At 42.0% G+C, this 21,402-nt stretch overlaps 1 protein-coding gene across 6 annotated transcripts in view; it reads right to left on the bottom strand.

Annotated features, from left to right (window-relative positions):
• The window catches only part of KLHL32 (kelch like family member 32), a 201,186-nt gene that overhangs the window by 113,588 nt on the left and 66,196 nt on the right, over positions 1-21,402 (bottom strand). For 5 of the 6 annotated variants that reach the window (XR_005082384.2, XM_053664863.1, XM_053664864.1 and 2 more), the window contains one exon: positions 6,692-6,799. The exons of the other annotated variant lie outside the window; for it this stretch is intronic. Coding sequence is in view for 4 of the 5 variants with exons in the window: in XM_053664863.1 (XP_053520838.1) it covers positions 6,692-6,799 (108 nt within the window). In the remaining variant the exon portion in view is untranslated. The remainder of the gene's footprint in view (positions 1-6,691; positions 6,800-21,402) is intronic. 6 annotated transcript variants of the gene reach the window in all.

Genomic DNA, 21,402 nt, shown 5'->3' on the forward strand with positions numbered 1-21,402 from the left:
AACATTCCCTGTGCATTTTTCATCAATATATCCCTAACTTCATAGCAGGTGCTCATTAAGTACTTAATAAATTAATTAATATCAGTTTGAGACTAGACTATAAATGGATGGTTTTTGTGAAGTACCCAAAGGAAATAAAACATTCACAAATTCGGGCATTCAGTGCATTGGAATTAGTCATTCATTTGAATGTTTACATCATTATTTCACTCAAATAAATAGCTATTTGAAATATAACTCTCAAAAATTGTTGGGCCAGGTATGTTTTTTATCTTGAAACTGACCACAAAAACCCTATGTTTTTGTGATAAGTTGGTTTGCTTTTTAAAAATCTTTTAATTAGAACTATAAAACTCCCATACACTACTACTTCATACAAATACTAAACGCTTCCAGCAGAGGGCTCAAGAATTCTATTCAAAGGAAGGTTTAAAAAGTTCTTGTCTAACAGGGACTCGGCAAATGGCTTTCTCAATTCCTGCAGTGTGAACTATACAGCCTGCGTACACTGTGACCACACAGAGCCGCAGACTTAACAGGGAGTAGAGACGGTCATTCAGAACTGCTCCTGCTCTACGGGTAGGAGCCCTCCCATGTGACTTCACTTTGTCTGGATCAACTGCTCTCTATGAGGAACCACAGGCTTTGGGACCAGTGATGTTGGTATGGGGTCCTCCTTGGAGAAAAGCGGGCTTCTGAGGGGTTAGTCTGCGTGTGGGCTTCTAAAATCTCACTTCTCATTTTTTCACAATTAACAACTAGGTCCCCAATCTGTCCTTTCCACTTCTGACCATCAAGCCATGCCACAGGCTTATGATACCTGACATCTTGGGAGCTATGAAAATCCCACTCGGTGTAAGATTCTTGTCTGTGAAGTCAGCCAGCTCGTTCTATTAACCCACACATGGGAATGCATAACATCTTCACCCCCAAACAGTAAGCACACACCTCTGCTTGCTTGTTTGTTTAAAAAAGTCCACTGAAAAAAGAAAATCTCTCCAAAGGCAAATAATGGAAAGTTTCAAAAGATCCCAAGAAAGCAAAACATCACTGATGGAACTCAAACCTCCTCCCTTCACTCCACTCTTCTAAAGCGTTCTGAGTCAAGGCCGGCTACGGGCTCTAGCACATCTCCGATGAGGATCAAGGTGGGGAGAAAACGATCACTTGCTGCACAATTCTCAATATTCGTCCTTCACATGTAGATTTTAAACTGTTCCCTCTGGAGCCTGGGACGCGGAGCAGGTGCCCCGAGGCCTTGTGCCAGGCTCCTGCGGGTTCTGCCAGGTGAACAAAGGCCTCGGCAGCTAACATATTCACAGACTCTTTACACTGCTCCCAAGGAAAGCATTTAAGAAAAATCCCTCCCAGATATGTTCCATGTTAGCCATTTATTTCAAGCAGGCTATGTTTCTAAGTCGATCCGACAGGGACTTTTTCCATGCAAAGTGACACATCCATCCCTGAAGGGATGGTCCACGGGAAGGCAGTTCTAATTAAGATTCCTGTCACTCTGCCTGATGCTCAGGTCTCCAGAGAAAAGTATTCTGCTCTGGAGAATGCAGTTTCAATGATCAACAAAATGGAATGCTACAGTCTGTGCCTTATCAGGGAGAAAGAAAAAATACCATGTGAACATATCAGGGAATCAAATGAGAATGAGCAAGACAAACTTTAATATGAAAGACCTTGAAAATTTAGGGACAGTTTCCTGTAGTTTTGGATTTCATGAGTATTTTTACATGACCCAATTATAGCTGAAAAAAAAAAAAAAAGGTTGTTTTCACTTAGTAGAGCATCATACTTGTTTAGATTTCCAAGGGCTTTAAGACAATTACGGTAATGGTTACACACAGTGTCCCTGGGAAGGTGGCCCTAAAGCATTCTCTGGGTCAGGGAAAGAGCATTAGGCTGGGGCACCCCACAGAGATCAGTTCTTCCATGAGGTGGAGATGCCAGGGGCTGGAGTACTAGGATAATGAAAAGAAAAGCAGGTGAACAGAGATACCCAAGAATCATTTTTCTTTAGGCCATAGATGACACAGCCAGCCATGGCTAACAAAGGCAGCAGCCCCTGGACATGGGAAATTTTTAAGAGGACTACCAATGTCATTACCATTTTGTATATAGCTTCTCTCTTGACTGGAGTTTGGGAATCTCTCCACAGGCTATAAGGGACAGAACTAGAGGATACTTCTCTGGAAAGCAAGAGGAAGCTAACTAGGTTTCATATAGAAGGTATTTGGCACAGTGCTTGGCATACTGTTTATCCTTCTTGCCACCAGCATAGCCACAGTGCGAAACAGTGAACTTCATTGTGGTTCTCAGTCCTGTTGGCTTCCAGGTTTGGTCTAATAACTCAGACCCCTACAGCTTTGTTCCAAGACCCTGGGGGCTGGAAGTCCTTCCACGTTCAGAGCAGCACTCTTCTTCTGAGGAAAGCATCTTAGGGTAACTGCTCCTCCCTGTCTGGCTGGGCTTTCTTAGCAATACCTCCTTGCTCCTGGGAGACTGACCTCTCCTCTGGTTTAGATAGGATTTCTCCTCCCAGGCAACACCTCCATCAGAATCCCTTCTCTGCCTCCTTCCTCACGTGGCTTCTACTCAGGACTCGTCTCAAACACGAGTTAATTCTTGGCCACAGTTGGAAAGTGAGGAGATTGACAGAGACAGGGTAACAGGGTCCTATCGCCCATCAGAGGGATAGCTTGTGGGTGTTTTTAAGTTCACCTTTCTCCCTCAGGCAGATCTCCCAGTGACAGTTTACATCACACCATTTGCTTTTGACCCAACTCCCAGGAACAGGGCCTGCCCTGCAGCCTGGCCCCTCCACCCTCCACGCCCGGTTCTGATGTGTTTGTCTGTGCAAGGACACCACGGGCTGCAGCGCATCCTGGGCTCTGCTCGAGCTGTGTCCCCAGCAGGGTGTGCCCACAGCAAGGGCACGTCTCTAATCAGTGTGAAGGCAGAGCGTGTGCTTGTTCAGTCCTGTGTAAGCTCTTGATTTTTAAAAAAAAGTGCATGTATTTTTAGAGAATGTATTATCATGAGAGGAAGTCTGCTTTTTCTTTAAAACTTCCTGGATGAAATCTGTGACCCGGTCTAAGAAAGCGAGGCTTCAGCGTATAGAAGAGACATGCACACAGCTCATTACCCCGACGACATTCATTCATCACACCCACTCTGTACTTCCAGCTTCTCTCCCAAGACAGCAATCATTTCCAGACTTAAAATACTTACATTTGATACTGTGCTCACTACAACTGATGAAAGGTATAATCGGGTGACAGCAGAAATAGTTACAGGTAAGTAAATTCAATGTTATCCCAGATTTTTAACTCTAATGTATGAAGTTCACAATGATAAATAACTATTCAGAGATTGAAAAACTATATATTTATTCACACTTGCATATTGCAAATGCTTTACTTAATATTAATTTCAATGTCACGGGAGGAGAAAGCAGCTTTTTGCATTTCCTAAGTACACTACAATGTTGGTTTCTGCTATTATCTGTGTGCACATCTCAAAGGGAAAACAGACAATATATAAAGTCATTCTGGCATTTAAGAAACAAAACTGCCATAGGTGTTGTCCAAGAGACACTATATGAACTTCCACTTCACAGCAAAGAGCCGTTCGATATCAAGTACAAAAGCAGCAGTCAGAGACCTTGTGGACTGAGTGTTGGAAAGGTGCCCAGGTGAGAGAACCATCAACAGAGTTCACTCTCTGTGTCCAAACACTTCCCCACCTCCTTCACCAAACCCAATCTGGCTTAACACTTCCTTAATGACATAGGACATTAAGAAAGCATTGGCTTTACCCCTGGCTGGTGTAGCTCAGTGGATTGAGTATGGGCCTGTGAACCAAAGGATCGTGGTTTGATTCCCAGTCAGGGCACATGCCTGGGTTGCAGGCCAGTTCCCGGCAGGGGACACATGAGAGTCAACCACACATTGATATTTCTCTCCCTTTCTCTTTCCCCTCTAAAGATAAATTTAAAAAATTAAAAAAAAAGAAAGCATTGGCTTTGAATCCAGAGGACTGGCTTTGACTCAGCGGGTCATCAGGCACTGGGAGCATCCACTGCTTAGTCATCCACTGCTTAGTCATCCACTGCACCCTCCTGGCTTGTCACCTTTAAGGTGGGACCACTGCGTTCCTCAGAGCTGTCAGGAAGATTAGGTCAAACAGCACACAAAGGCCTCAGGGGGGCAGAGGTGCTCTGTGAAAGGCCAGCCCTGCCCATCCCTCAGAGCACAGCCAGAAGGCTGTTACCCCGGGTGTGGCAGGCTTGTCTCCCCTCCGTGGAAGCACGTGTCAAGAACGGGTCACTGGGCAGAATAAATGCAACTCCTGGGCCGGCCCTAGGACTTGCTTTTCTATTTTTCCCACGCACTTGTACCAGATACCTAAATATATTTTTTTCTCATTTGGCCTTCTTTCTCCTAAGAGTAGAATATGAGCACAGGACTCCTGGGCAATGGGAAATGGCTGCCCCACTGCAAACATCTCCCCTCTTCCCAGGCAGTTTTCTCCCCTTCAGGAAGTCAGTTCCCCGCATGCTATGTTCAGTTCACATTTCACAGACCTCTGTGCTGCAGGCTAAACTGATATATGTTGTGAGAGAAGCCGCAATGCAATCAGGGCAAACAGGGAGGCAGCCGCTTACGTGCGCCTGAGTGGCTTGTCTCAGCCTTCACAGCAATTCCTGTGCCCTTTTCTTTACTAATGACGTAACATGGTCCACAGCGCATAGCCTCTGAGCTCCAAATGCTGTCAACAAAGCTCAGTGCAGAAACCAGTTTCGTGGGTGGGTTTATCAAAAAACCCACATTTGCCATTCTATCCCCATTTACATGCCAGCGAAGTGCGAGCTATGAAGTAAGATTGATCGTGCTTTAGAGATGGGCAAATGCAGGTGTGACTGATTCAGGCATGAAGAGAGAAAGATACGCAAGACACAGTTTAGAGCTGATATCTTTCTTTCTTTACATCTATAAACTAAAAAACATAAAACGTGTATTTACTCACTTGACTAGCAGTATGTTTCAGCAGCTCTGTGAACAGTAACTGCTCCCTCATTCCCCAAGGCATGAAGTCCAGCTGGGCTGATGCTAAACTTGTTATGTCTTCTTTCTACTCCCCTTTGCACGTGCTACTTGATGTATGTTTGTTTGTTTGTTTGTTTGTTTGTTTTTCCCTTTCTACCTACTATTTCCATTTTAGCTGCCAGAGTTGCTTCAACTAATCTACAAAACATTTCACAAACTCTACTAGTTCTAGAAAAGGAGATGAACAAAGTCATATACTTTAATAAGCCTTGAAAGAAGGAAATTTAGTAGGGGAGTGAACTCCCGCCTTTCTTCAGCAAATACCACCTTCTCTGGGACGGTTTGCACTGGCAGCCCCCGCGGAGCACACCCTCCCTTTTGTCCCCACGTGTCTTGTATTCTGTTCCTGCTGTACCTCCCATCACAGTGAGAATCTGCCCCCTCCCACCACGGTGAGGATATGCAATTCTGCACACAACTCTTCCCCCCTCCCCCAGCGGGATGTGGGCCCATCAAGAGAAGAGGCCCTGAGTTTGGCATACAAGACACTGAACGTAGTTGGAATTGAAGAACAAAACCTTATGAAAGAGGATAAACATCCAGTCTATGTCTGCACTGATTTAGCTGTGGACCAAAGGTACACGCTTCCAGTTATTAGATGAGTGAGTCCTGGGGACGTAACAAACAGCATGAAGACTACAGTTAACAACACCACGTCATGTATTTGAAAGATCTGAGAGAGCAGGATGAAAAGTCCTTATCACAAGAAAAAAAACGTAACTATGTGTGGTGATGGATATTAACTAAACTTACTGTAATAGTCACTTTGTAATATTCACATATATCAAATCATTATGTTGTACACCTAGATCTAGTACAATGAGATATGTTCATTATATCTCAATTAAAAATAATTTATAAAGAAAAAGTTTTGTGTGTCCTAACACACACAAATAATTGTTTCACTAACCAAACTAGTTAAGAACCATAAAGCTTCCGATCTGAATTTATATTGTCTTCATGCAGTTTTGCTTTGATTTGCTCTGGTAATTGTACAAGGCGTGGCTCTCGTATGCCATCAGTGGTCATTACTGCTCCTTCATTAACGTAAGAGAGCGAGACTGACATTCTCTGGAGAGGTCTGTAAGTCCGCCAATTTTAATAATGAGCAGCATTCCAGCCACCACATTCTAATCTACCACGTAACACCCTCACTGTGGTACGTGTGGAGGACAGGGTGCCAGGCTAGACTAGCCTTTGGGGCTCTCCTCTTTTTTGGTCTTGTTTTTAAGCCCATAAAACCATGACCAAGTCACTGAGCTTCAGTGATAACAACTTCAGAGAATTCAAGTTACCTTGCAAACTCCCATTTAATACTTCTTTAGGATATTTTAAAATTACGCCAGCCAGCCACTGAGCTAAGATTAAAATACCAGGTTCCCTGGGTCATACTTAAAATCATACTGCTTTACTTATCTTTCCACATTTTAGTTATAAAATTAAAGACATAAATTTTTAAAAAACATCTAAATGAATAAGAAGAAAAATAACTAAATCTCACACCTCAAGGGGAATCTCTTCTGACTAGGTACAGTTAAAATGTTCGGCCCCTTAGATGGCATTTTGTACTGTACCTGTCCTGTGTACGCAAACTCCAGAGCCTGCTTTAAGCCGAGGCTGGTGACACCGTGTAAGTTCACCTCGTCGGCGCCACTTTCCACCATACAAAGACTGAACATTGCCTGTGGAGGGAGAGGAAGGAGAAGGCAGAGTTATGGGACTTCAGAAGCGAGGGAACAGGACTAAGTGCTAGAGAGACAGGGAAAGAAGTTTGATGACTTAAATATTGATTCTGATTTTGAGATGCTTTGACAGAGCTTCATTCCCACCAGCCACTGCCAATCGTTTTGCTGCCTCACCAGGTACAGGGACAAGCCATCAGCGCTGCCCACCTCACAGGCAGAGTCCCATTTGATCCCACGGCTGTGCTCGGGGCGACTGCGTTTAGAGCCACTGAAATTCTCTCCATCCTCGGCTCTCCCCGCTACCGTGAAGCACTCCCAAATGTCCTTGCCAACAGGGCATGGAAAGTAGCACCTTTGTCTCCCAACTTTTCTTCTTTTATTCCCTCCCACTGCAGTGACACATCTCATCCCTCTCTCCTGCCATATAATATATCACACACTCTATTCCAGTGGTTCTCAAAGTGTGGCTCCTGGACTGGCAACATCGGTATGTAGCCCAGGAAATCATTGTAGATTCTTGGGGCTGGGGCCCCAGACCGACAGAAACTCAGGGTGGGCCAGCAGCCGATGTTGCAATGGACCAGCCAGACGACTCTGATGCTCACTCAATTCTGAGAACCACTGTCTAAGTTATTCAGTGAAGATCAATTTGCCTCCAAACCAATTCTCCAAACAGCCAACTTACTGAAAAGCAATCCTTCCACTGAATGATCAATATATCATATGGAAACTTGAAAATCAAAAAACTAAAAACTTGCCAAATTTAACAAATACATGGGTGTGTGCCGACGCCCCACAAAAGCCTTTAACCAGTGCGACTTAACAGGTAGAAAGAGATTATTCAATGCTGTGTTACTGATGGTGAGATGCACTATTTAGACTGTGTAGTGAAGGATTAACCTAACCCAAAGAGAGGTCTGGCCTTTGCCCTGGGCTCCTGGGGTGTGGTCTCCAGGCCCTTGGACTACCCTGCCTGACAGCAGTGTCTTTGTCTGCCTCCGGGCTTCGACCGCTGACAGTTTAGGAACATGATTTATGATGGGGGCTTTGGGCCACACCGCATCAGGCTGACCTCCAGAGGAACTGGAGACTAAAGGTATTCACTTGAGCTCCAGGAGAGGTTGGTGATAAAAGATTACACACAGGCAACTTGTGATTGAGCCACAGTAAAAGCTCTGGACACGGAAAGCGTGGGCCGGCTTCCCTGGCTGGCAGTCCTCTGTGCACACTGTCACACAGCATGGTCACAGCAGGTGACACTGACTCCACAGCAGGGAGATGGCCAGGAGCTCCGTGTTTGCTCCCCATCTGCCCTCTGCTGATTCTGCTGTATGTGTCTCTTGCCTGGGCTGGTTCTTATTTGCATCTTTTCTCTGTAAAGGGCAAATCTAAGAGTATAAAAACTTTTAGTGAGTTCTGTGACTCTGTCTAGAAAATTAGGGGACATGAGAGCAGCTTTAGGAAGCCCCTCAAACTTTTCTGAATTGGTGTCAGAAGGAGAGAAGTTGTAAGGGGACTGTCCTTTCAGAATTTGCAGTTTGGTTGACTTCACAAAAATAAAACAAAAGACAAAGAACAACAAGAACATACCTACCTCATTGTTCTATGTGGTAATAGTTCAGTTCACCCTCAATATTTTAATTTTAAAAATGTTATATTTTGTTTTGCCAATGTATTAATAATATGCAGCTTTTAACAATCTTTTATTTTGATAAATTTATTTTTGATCCTCATAATTCTATACATTTTAAACTAAGAATATGTTTAACATTCATAAATCTACTTTATCATAAATAAGCAAATCTAACCTCCAAAACTTAATCTTCCAATCTATCCTTTAGAATCTGTTACAGGCAAGGGGTCAGTAGGCAAGTCGGGCGGCCTGGTTAGTGAGGGAGCGGACCCGGCTTCCCGCTGCCATCGCCAGCAGTGAGGGCGCTATGGGGCAGGTTGGGAACACTGGACGTGAAGTCCCATGATCCGTGGTCTGGGGAAGCACGGTGGTTAAGGGCACACTTGTAACCAAACAACTCTGGGTTTAATCACTGGTGAGTGAGTAGGACAGACACGTAACCTGTGACTCAGTTTTCTTATCTGAAAAATATGGGGCTAATGAACTTGTTTAAAGATTAAATGACAGCACATGTGTAAGTATTCAGAACATGGCCTGATAACAGGCAAGCTCGGGTGAGATCTATGTTTTGTGGTTACAAAATTGAATACAGTTTCTTTTATATTTTTTGGTTAAAAGGATCACTATATCAGAAGTACCAGTTTCTGGGGTTGTTTTGTTTTCTTCTGTTTGTTTTGAGGAGAGGAAAATCAAGTGTGGCTATACATAAAAAATGCTAATAGGAAACTGACTTTAATGTTAAATGGATTCTGCTTATGCATTTGTAGAAGATATAAAATTTTTAAATTAAAAAACACAGGTCACAATAGAAAATCTTTCAATGTGTCTAATTCTGAATTTGCTACTAGACTTGGATAGCTACTTTTAAAAGCACATGAAAGAAATTTCCATTGTTTTCAATAGCCTCCAAGTTGAAATTGCACCTGATAGGGTGACCAGCTTCTCTCCATCCACCCCGTGAGCAGAGCAAGACCGAAATGACTCAGACTGCCGAAGAATTATCTGGGTTAATGAAATGGAAAAAAGTTCCTGAGAGCAGAAGTTAAATAACAGAACAAGCTGCCAAGGGAGTTTTTGAATCTGCTTTCATAGGTGTCTTTCAAAATCAGCCAGGGCAATTGGCACAGAACAAGCATCTTCAACCAGACGGTTCTGAGCTACTGAACTTGAAGCCTGGCTGGGCAGAGTCAGAGCGAGAACACAATCCCTTAAATAATACACCTATATACTTGTACATGTTTGCATAAGCAACAAAGGAACACCACATTGGCCACTGTGGCAATATTATGGAATATGACTGTAGAGAGAGGGAAGAGGCTATGAATTTTACTTCATTTACATAGTATTATTTGGACCATCACAATGGACATGTGTTACCTGAATACTCTAACAATTGCCTTTTGAAAATGTTATTTTTTAATGTTCAGGACTGTGCCAGAGGACATATCTGAATCAAATCCTGGTTCTATAACCTACTGATCCTGTGGGCAATTTACCTGGAACATGAGACCTTCGTTAATGTGTTAACTTCTCTAAGCCTCAGGCCCCTTATCTGTAAAATGGGAATAATACGAACCTCACAGACTTGTCTTTGATTAGATACAATTACACTTGAGGTCAAGCACCACACTTGGCACACAGCAGATGCCTGATAAATAGGAACCGTTATTCTAATCCACACTGATTGTTCTACTCTACTCTCTCATGTCTCCTTTTGATCCCAATTGGACTCAGGGTTGAGAAACAGCTCCCTCCCCAACCCTCCCCTCTGCCCAAATCCATTCCTTTTAGATAATTTCCTAATGACAATCCTACTCAAATTCTAAGACGGGTTGCAGGACTTCACTTTCAACACATATTTCCCACACCCTACTTTAAGGACAGACCCCACTGTAAGGCCACAACCATAAACACATGACTTCTGTTCTGATATCATAGCATATAGTTTTAGAAAATTAACGTTACAAATTTTAGCACATCATCATTTTTAAAAATTAGAAAATTGGTTAATTAAAAATAACCATTAAAAGGTAACTATTAAATCAAGGTCAATGTTTTGGGTTTAACAAACCTACAAGGCACCTCAAATAGGAAAAGGCTCACAGGATCCCACCAAAGTCAGAAAGAACCTGGCCATGTAGCAGAACGAAACACCAGCAGCCCAGGCTGCCCCAGCTTGTGAAACAATGTCTGGAGACCTGCCATAGCCCATGGGGGAGGACAAAGCCTCCCTGGTAGCAAAAGAGGCGATGACACCAAAAGTGCTATCCATTAGCATCAATTTTCTTAAAAAGCTAAACTAAGCTTCGTAACAGTGGGTTCCACGCCTTCTTTATCCACTGTGGAGACCCTGGACTGGACCCTAGCATTGCATGCATAAACAAATACAAGGCAGTGAATAGGTGAATAATTGAACAAGCTCTTCAAAAATTCAGCTGTGGATGATATCCAGCTATTCACACTGCTGTGAACAAAAATAATTAACGTGACATAACAGAGATTTTCACTATGTAAGATGTTTTAGACCCCGGGGTATAAAATATAGCTCAAGTCAAAGAGAAAGAGTATCTACCATAAGCTAAACACAAATTCAAAGCTAGACATCTGGAGAAAATTAAGAACATATGGTAATGTCCTCTATGAAGACACATTCTGCCAAAGCTCTGGGCAAGGCTCTGCCCACAAATCTGAAAGCAGGGCTCAGGCCCTCCCTTGGTTCCCTCCACGCTGAGACCCACGGTGTCGTCCCAGCTCCCTCTGGGCTGGCAATATGCTGCCACCTCCACCAATCTTTTAATTGAAAACCCAGTTTGTGAGAATGCAATCCATTTTCAGTGCCTTCTCAGGGAGAGTTATGGATTTATATGGTGTCATTTCTCCCATATTTCACACAGAAATGACACACATTGAGCCCTAACATCACAGCAAGTGAGTTAAGTTCCCTTGGGTCACACTTGTTCTCATGAGATGAGCTACGACCAATTTTAGGTTGGTATATTATACCACAAACTGACCAGTGAAAAGTCTATGTCTTCAAGTATAAGTAGCATGATAGCTGATGAGACTTTTAAGTGCCTAAAGTTGGTGAAATATGGTCTTTTTAATAAACTATGTGCAGTTTGGAGTTAATTAACACTAGACATGAACAAGACATCCTGTGAATTCCCAGATTACAAGGAATTCAATTGGTTTTACAGGCAAAATAACTGAATTGTTTGGGGCACATGCAACCGGTATCTTCTATGAGAGAGTTAAATAAAAGTAAACGGGCATGTTTAAGCAAATTATTGAAAAAAGCAGCTCACAATGATTGCAGCAGATCTAGCCTGACCCCTGCCTCTTCTATATGCCCAGTGTTAATACAACTGGCGGTATTTACAACGGCCATGAGGCAATCCGGAGATTTGAGCTAACTTTTGAATCAACAAAGATTACATTTTGCTCAATTTAATATTAATGGTCATTATCCTTTATTGCATTTTGGTTATACCTCACATATAGAATGGATAGTAAATCCCAGTTAATGAGACTGTTCAATTAACCACAATAGCCCATTTTCCAGGCATTAAGAAAAGAAGGGTCCTGACCACAGCCGAACTGGACTATTTACCTTCTTTATCTACCAAATGCAAAAGCAATCCAATCCATTTGGGGAGTTTAATGGCCTGAAGGAGTAGGGAGGTTTGGTTGGAGAGTTTTTTTCTCTCTTAGATATTTTAGAGCTGTTTTGACTGTTCCTCAAACAGTACAGTAATTCGCTCAGAGAATAATGTATCAGGACAAAAACAGCAAAATTATCTTCCTATAATTATAATTAGGCAGCAAAAATTAATATTGCTAAAATACCAGTTTCCCCTCACCTTCACCACGCAAAGAAAAAACCATGTTATACACCACAAACTGTGAACACATTGGTTTTCCCAACATCTTCAAACATGTAGCTTGTTTATTCAAAAAAATCTAGTTATATTTCACAGCTTTGCTCTTGGCACAGTTGCTTCTTAAATTAACTACATGGTGATAATGAGCCCTTCAAAACCAGCATGATTATGGTTTTCCTACTTCTCTTTAGCATCGTCCTCCTCCTCCTGAATCCAGCCATGTGTCAGCTATGGGGGTCTTCTGAGGGAGAATGGAATGGAAAAAGACACAAATCAAGTTTGTTTGTTTTTTTTCTTAGCTAAGGATATAGTAAGTGTGAAGGCCAGAATCTGTTGCTCATCATGAGCAGGTTATACAGGAATGGTATTTATCCTGTCACTGGTTACACACTCTGGAAATGGGCACACACATCTGGCGTTAGCCTCAGGCCGGCCTCTCAGATCCCATGGCTTCTGCTCACCCCTCCGACGCTCCTCCTACCTCCAGTCTGCGGTCACATCCCTTGGGTATGGGATTTCAACACTTTACTGGCCACAATGTAAAGAAGTCCATTCTTCTATCTTTAAATATCTTTCAGGTATGTAAAGATGGCACTTTTACTCTTCCTTATGGAATATATTTGAAAAGCCATTATTGAGTGAATCTTTCCTGAGTAGATGCCTGTTAGTCTGCCCTGACTAAGACCAAACCTGGGCTCCCCACATTCTGACAGCCGTCCTCAGAATCTGAGGCCTGCATGAGGCAGCGGCTGGGAAGATGTGGCACAGAGCCTGCGTAAACAAGGGGAGTGGCTATAAAGAAAAGACAACTTTAGAGGACAGTAATATGAAAAAAGCTTGAAAGTCTGAAGAGAAAAAGAAGAGTTGGGGCAACTCAGGGGGCAGAGTGAGGGGTTCTGTGTTGGTTAAAATCTGATGGGCACTCAGGGGGAATTTCGTAAGAGACAGAAGAGGCCCCTAGGTGACTCATCAAAGGTGAGTGGTTGTCTTTTAAGTACCATGACGAAAATTCTAGTTTCTCTTCTGTAAATGGAATTTTAAAACGGGAAGTTACTCTAAAGATCACTGACCCCTCACTACTCCATGTGTGGTCCCTAGGCCAGCAGCACAGGCCTCACCCGGGTACTCTGTTAGAAACGCAGAGTCTCGGGCCCACCTCATGCCTACCAGATGGGAAGGCAGGGTCCAACAGGAGCTCCAGGTGACCCGCATGCACACTGCCACGGAGGCAGAGCTGCAGTCGGTCCTCCGCCCCTTGCAGCGCACCTTGTGCACCTGACTGCCCAAAGTGATGAGACACCCACTACTTCACATGAGAGTGCAAAGCATTACTAATACCTTCTGATGACCTTCTACCCTCGGTCCTCGTAGGCCAATAAACACTGTATCTTCTGTCTGACAGCCTTTCCCACATGTGGTAACAGCTCTCAAATCTCCTGTCAGAACGAGCACCTACTGCAAATTCTCTGAGTCGTAACACGTTGGTGCTTAAAGCATACGCTAGAAATCCTGTAGTCGGGCAGAAGACCTGGTTCCAAGTCCCAACGAGGGAAGAGTGATCCCCCAGTTCAGGAGGAAGAGAGGGGTGGTTCCTGCTTCAGAAATAGAAGTTAAGGGAAGTCCCACGGCTTCAAGAGTGGGGCTTCTGAAGGAGCAAATCACCCCGTGTTCTTAGATGGTGGCAGTGGCATGAGCCTTCAGGCAAGTTCACTGCACCATCTCCCTTTTCCCAATGACTTTGGGTGACATGCCCTGGTCCATCTCCTTCCGATATTTTCCTGAAGAGGAATTTTGTGTGGCCACCTCAGAGCTGCTATTCACACACTTCCCTCAGACCCATCCCTGTGGGATTCAGAAAGTGGAAGCTCTGAAGGAATTTCAGTTTGCCCCAAAGAATGACAAGGCAGTGTCTCGCCCGCCCAATCTGATGTTGGCAGTGGCTGCCTGGAGCCCTGCAGAGAGCTGGGAGGCTACTTCCAGGCTCATGTGAGAGTGGTCAGAATCCAGTGACCGTGTCTGTCATGGTGACATGACAGATGGGCCAGCCCCGCATCACAGAGCATGCACATGTACAAGCACTCAGACATGCCACGTCTGTTCCGGAATTCATGGCACCGCCACTGAAAATCTGTTACCGCTCTTCTACAAGGAGCTACCTGGACCAATGTTGAAGATAATAGTGCAAAATCACCTCAATTATCAGTTATTACTCTACTCTGTTATAGAATTGTGTACCTAGAACATATGTAATTTACTAACCAATGTCACCCCAACAAATTCAATTAAAAAAACCAATGTAAGTTAACAATCACTCTTAAAATTTTAACCCCAAATTTCAATCGCTCATCTTTATTTTTAATGTCCTCTCTTAATATCTTTTTTCTTCAACATACTAACCTAAAATAAGGTGTGTAAGGCTATAAATATAGGCTCCCAGTGCAGCTGCAGAATCTCTCTGCAATTTTTCCTTTTACTCATCAGTTTGGTTTACCAGCTGCGAGTCCGGCAACACAGGCTGGAGCTGCTCTCCGATATTAGGCACACACACAGAGGAGGGCAGGCTAACACACTGCCCCAGCCAACACGCTGTTCCTTCTGACTCCATTAGTTACTAAGCAACCACTGCACTGGAACCTTCCCCATCTGAGGCAGCACAGGCCAGTTCAGGACGAAGGGTTCAGTCTGTCCTTATGTTATTCCTTTTGCAAAAACATTCGTCCACGCACACCATACCAAATGAGGGGGAAATGTGTTGAAGAATAATCCACAAGAGTTTGAATACCTTTCAAAAGTAACTAGAAGTAGAAATTCTTTTAACCCCTTGAAAATGCATACAAATATATACATATAATTTTTATAGTGATAAGAATGACTTGATAGGAAAATCTCTCTCTGCCTTAGAATCACAAGTCTCTAAATGAGAAGAATGCCAGTAATTCAGTCTTTCAGGAATCCAAGCATGCAAACCCCAAATCCAATCAACATCAGATGGGCTAATTAAAAGCAACTGATTCAACAAGCAGCTGGATCATCCCACAGTGTGGACAATTCATTTTGAATCTTTTTGTAAAAATTATAAACAGAAACAAGGCATATCTATAGATCCCAATAATTCCATACACCAATTCATCAGATTCACATGATCAGCTGTCTTCCCTTCTTTTATAAAACATCTGTCCTTGCTCAATGATCCATTTCCAAAGGTTGAAAATTTTCATCAGCTTTATTATTCTTCATACATGTGTTCTTCTTGTTCTTTCAGAGGAAGCTAAGGTTGACTTTGTCACTGCAATTAAATAAGCATGAGTAAAATTGTGATTTTAAATACAACAGTATAAAAGTTATAACTTCAAAGGCATAAAAGAGATGTGGCAGAAAATGTGAAATAATCTTTTAACACACACTTGAAACAAATACATAGAAAGAGCTTTAGCACAATGACTGCATAGAGTAAATGATAAAAAGCCAGCTACTATTACTACATTATAAATATTTTCCTAGCTTTGTACTATATATATTCAGTAAAAGTGAGTAAGTTTAAATGGAAGAACGAGATGCAGACCAGAGTTCACCATTCTCCATTCACTACAGCGAACGCAGATCCCTACCAGCACGCTAATGAAAATAACAGTCATCCAGTCTGAAATGTGAATAGTTTCTCCGGCATCGATGTGAATGCTTTACAAAGGGAATGTGACATTGATTCTTTAGAGGCTCTCAGCTTTCCATTTGAAAAGGAAAAAACATTTGGCCACTACCTCTATTAACTGGTACTTCACCTTACATTGACAGAGGGAATTCTATTTCTAATGACTGTGTTTACTAAAAAGGAAATGATAAAGCCTGATTAATTAAAAAAAAACAAAATCCATACACCTTTTGGTGCTCATAAGGTCCTATCCCAAAGAACATCTTAAATCACCCTTCTATTTATTTCCCCACTTCAGTTTCTGTAACGGGCAGATGTGTAGCTGTTCATCGTCAGCCAGGCAATTAATGCTTATCGGGCATCCACCGGGTGTGTGGCTCCGTAACAGGCTGCCTATGAAATGTCAGATTGACTGCTTAATTTGGCTTTGCTGAATGTCAAGGCCATCATTAATGGCACTATTTTTTTTCTGGCTAAATTTAAAAGCTATTTCACGAGGCCTCTTCTTGGTAGATATTAACTAAATAACTGATCATTAGATGTAAGTTGTATAGAATGCCAACATCTACTCATAGACAACAGTGGGTTACAATGTAGGTGAGAAATTGGGCCCATTTTAAACTATGGGTAATTTTTGTCAATTTCCACAGCTTCTTGAAACCATATTTGTTTGTAGGGGTTTTTTTTAGTCAAAATTGCCTTAAGGAAAGAAAAATCTATTGCAGCATTTTAGATTCCTCTTCTAAACCAGATTCTAGTATTTCCAGAGTTACAAGCTGAGGGGAAGAGACAATCTCTACCACATTAAGTTCCCAAGTAATTAGTCAAGGACTCCAAAACCTCTGTAGCCAGGTGCCCAGTTTCCCCTGCCTGCTAATTCCCTAGTGGCTTCAGACGACACTGTCCAAGACTGGGAGAGCTGGATCCAAGAAAACAGCAAAATGTCTGCCAGGTCACAAGTCTTGGATTCAGTAAATCTTTCCAACAGAACGTATCCACTAAGAATCTACGTTCTGCGTTGGGCAGTTGGTACAATCATCACTGTCCTGGTTCTGAACTCCCTCTCTGCATCAGCAACACCACATTCTCACATGTGGGAAGAAAACAGTGTGCCCTAGTGTCTCTGAGCCATCCTTTGGTCCCTAACCCTATAGCATCTATCACTGCACAGGAAGATCTATATGGGTAAAGAAAAAAAAGCATTTAGTTTCAGTAAAACTCACCTGTGACACAGATGAAACGGACAGTTCTGTGTTCACAGCTCTACCTGTAGGCCCAGACCTTCGTGTTGCTGTTGTGTGAACATGGCCCACAAGCCCAGAGGGGAGCGAGCTCTAGCTGACTGGGCCTATAACTCCAAAAGCTTAAAAGAAGTTGGTAGCTTTTTGTCTTTACCATTTTTAAAGTTATGTCATACATAAGTAGAGTCTTCTCTTAAAATTAGGTTATTGTCAAATAAATTAAAGTCTTGTTTTATGAGAAAGTGGGATTGGAACAAATTATAAAGCTCTCTCGGAAAAGAGTGACACAGGTAGAGGAAGCAGCTGTGCAGAGGTTCTGCAGCAGAAGCATGAAGGCCAAGTCCAGGCACAGCGAGGAGGCCAGGGTGGCTGCGGGGGCTGGGGGGAGGGCCCGATGAGGTAGAATCATGGAGACTGAATGAGACACTAGCTTTTACTCTGAGTGAACACTGAAGTCATCAGAGGTTGTTGAGTCAAGGTGATATAATCTGACATTTGCTTTTGATAAGATCACCGGAGCTACAGTGTTGAAACAAACTCCAAGAGATCGAGGACTGAAGCAGGAAGATAAACTAGGAAGGAGAATATTGCAAAACTCCAGGCAAAAGATGATAACAGCTTGTCCCAGGGTGGTAGTAGTAGAAGTGGTTGGAGTCTGGGTATATTTTGAAAGTAGGGCCATGGGACTTGCTGGTAGTTTTGATGTCAGGGATTACTCAGTGTTTGGGGGCCCACATTAATTATAGAGTTGCTGTTAACTGAAACATGCAACGAACAGGTATATGGAGGAAGTTGGGGATTTCATTTGGACATATTAGATGTGTGATGCCTCTTAAATGTCCAAGTAGAGGTAATAAGCAGGCCTTTGGATATACAATTCTGGATTTCAGGGGAGGGCCCAGTCTGAAGATATATATAAATTTGGAAATTATCATCTGTGATGATTAATTTTATTTGTCAACTTGACTGAGTCCCAGGTACCCAGATATTTGATCAAACATTATTCCATATGTATCTGCAAAGGTGTTTTTGCATGAAATTAACTTGTGAGTCAGCATACTGAATAAAGGAGACTACCTCCCTAATGTGGGTGGGCCCCATATAATCAGTTGAAGGTCTGAATAGAACAAAAGGCTGAATTAGAGAGCGTCTTTACCTGACTATTCAAACTGGGACACTGGCTTTTTCATGCCTTTGGACACACACTGAAACATCGACTCTTCCTGGGCACAGAGCCTGTTGTTTTCAGACCCAAACTACACTGTTGGCTCTCCCGGGTCTCCAGTTTGCTGGATGTCTAGATTTGGGACTTGTCAGCCTCCATAACTGCATGAGTAGTTCTTTATAATGAACCTCTCTATAAATATATATATTCATTAAATATACTAGTATATTTATATGTAAGTATATATATATTTATATAAGTATGTATAAAGATATATACATACATGTATATAGTTACATATACATATCTGTAAAGCCATTAGAAATATGAGATTATCAGGAAAGCTGGTGTAGACAGTGAAGGGCAAGGACTGAGCCTGGAGTAGCCCTATTTTAAGAAGTTGGGGAGATGAGGCAAAACCAGACAAAAATATGAGAAGTAACAGCCAAGGAACAGGAGGAAAACCTGGGAAATGCAAAAGCTAAGTGAAGAAAGTGTTTCAAGGGCCAGGAAGTAATTGAGATGCTGATGAGTTGAAATAAAGGGAAATGGAAATTAATTATTTGGCTATATTTCATTTACATTTGTCCTATCTGTGATCCTAAGTGAGCTGTGGTTCTCATTTCTTTTGCTGCCTCTGTATTTTTGTAACAGAATTATGCCTTATAAAGTGACGGTGTGGCTCTCCACTTTCTTCTAGACTTAGAACAGGTTTATATAACACCGGAAATAGCTGCTAAGAGTTGGTAGAACTAGCAAAAATAGTTGACCCCATTGCTTTTCTGAAGAGGTGTGTGGTTACTTTGATTATTCTTTGACCCAATTTCCTCTATTTTATCTTTCCCTTTGGTCCAACCTTGGTAATTCATATTTTCCCAGAAACTTGCTCACCAAGGTTTTGAAGTTCATTGGTATAAAGTTTATACAGTATCTCTGATTGTCACTTTTGCATTCTTCTTCTCTAAATGTCACCTTTTTCATTTTTACACTACCAAAATCATCATTTCTATATATTTATTGCCTCTTCCAATATATAATTAGAATAATTGTTGAATACATTTCACCAAAGTCTGTCTAAATAATTCATATTTCAAAAAATAGCTTGAAAACATTTGACATTAAGAAAATTTTCTTTGTTACTTTACAAATACCTATTGTTATCCTATTTCACTCTAGGGATTTTATTAGGGTTTACTTTATAATTCCAACTTTTGGAGTTAAAAGCATAGTGCATTATTCTGGATCCCTCCTATTTTTAAACAAATGCACCAAGGCTTAGAGAGGACACTGTGATGCACCACTGAGATCCCTCTTTAATGAAGAACTTGTGGTCCCAGCTGCAGACAGACTTCAGCTGCCAGCCTTTTCAGGGGCTGCCTCAGCTGCTCATTGCCTTGTGCAAAGTCACACTCCCTTCCTAGGCTGGCCCACATCCAGTGACTAATAGATGCAACAGTATCGTGTCTGGCCACCTGGGCCCAACACAGAAGGGCATTATAGCTCCAGATTCCCTGCTGAGTCAGCTCGCTGTTGGTCTTACATGGAAGATGGACTTCTCCTTTTAAACCCTGCTTTCTCTGCCTCCCTCTGCGGGTGCTGACTCCCGGGACCCTTCACACTACACTCTGTTTTCAGGTCTTCCTCTCAGGAAACCCAAACTGCACAAAAACTATAAGCGTCTTTCTTCAAATCCATCTTAAGAACAATGCTTTAATTATCATTCTGTTTTAAATATTTCGGAACTTTGACATTGATTTTTTTCCCTTTAACTCATAAATTATTAAAGGTACTTTTCAAAACAAACTGCCAGTGCATGAGAGGTAAGACTATCAACTTTGTTAATGATTTCTGGTTTTAATGAGGCCCACGAGGCCTACTTACTATGGGGTCAGAATGACCTATTTAGGTTTACAACTAGTCATGTGTGTTGAGAATGTGTGCTATCCAGATCCTTCATCTTTTTATTTTTTCTTTAAGTTTGTATGGTTTGTCAGTTTCAGAGAGAAGAGTGTTAAAAATCTCCCCCTATGATTGAAGATTTGCAGATTTTTCCCTATGATCCTACTCTTTTCCTAATATTTTTTTTGAAGCTTTATTACTAGATGAAGGTTCATAACTGTTATCTTAATAGGCTGTTACTTTAGTCAGCATAGAATACCACTTTTTGTCTCTTCTAATTCTGCTCATCTTGAATTCAATATGTGTCACGTAAATATCATTACACATACTTTGATCATGTCTAATAGATTTTTTTCTGAGGTACATTTCTTATAAACAAAACACACTTAGGTTTAGAGTTTTAATCAATCTGAGTTTGTACCTTTCAATGTATGACTTTGAACAGTTCACATCTATTATGATTACTAAAATATTGGGTCTCATCTCTCCCATCTTATGTCATATTATCATTTTTCATGCTTTTTATCATTTCTTTTGTACCTTGAATATATGTAGCAATACAAAAGTTTCCTCTCCTCAATAGTACTTAGACATACTATAAAAATCCCTTTCTGATTGCAGCAATTACCATTTTCTACACTATCATAGTTTCACCGGTTTGTTGAGTCTGTTGATAAATTCTGCATGAATTAATGTGACACTACAACATTTGATAGTTTTATAACAGAAAAACAACAAACTCTCATGGCTTCACTAACTCATAACATAGCCCAGTGCGTGTGTCTATTTGCACCCCAGCCCCATGGTCATTTAGGGCTCAGGCTCCTTTCATCCTGGGGCTCTGCTCTTCCCTGAGTCCTTTCCATTTGGCCTATAGATGGGTAAAGAGACTGTGAGGCAGCTGCATCTGTTCCTAACCACTTCTTCCTGCAAGCAATTCATACCTTCTCTTCATACTGTCTTAGCAAGGACCAGTCACACGGTCCCACCTAAATGTAATGTCTGTTGGGAAATGAAGTCCCTGGTTGAGTAGACACTTCCAAGCAACAACTCCAGAAGGGGAATATAAATTTGGGGGGATTATTAGCTGGCCATCTCCACTACACTCTTGTTTCTACACCTTTCTGCATTA

This window comes from Artibeus jamaicensis, unplaced genomic scaffold, assembly GCF_021234435.1.
Source record: "Artibeus jamaicensis isolate MK-2021 breed Jamaican fruit bat unplaced genomic scaffold, CSHL_Jam_final contig_387, whole genome shotgun sequence".
Classification (NCBI taxonomy): Eukaryota; Metazoa; Chordata; class Mammalia; order Chiroptera; family Phyllostomidae; genus Artibeus; species Artibeus jamaicensis.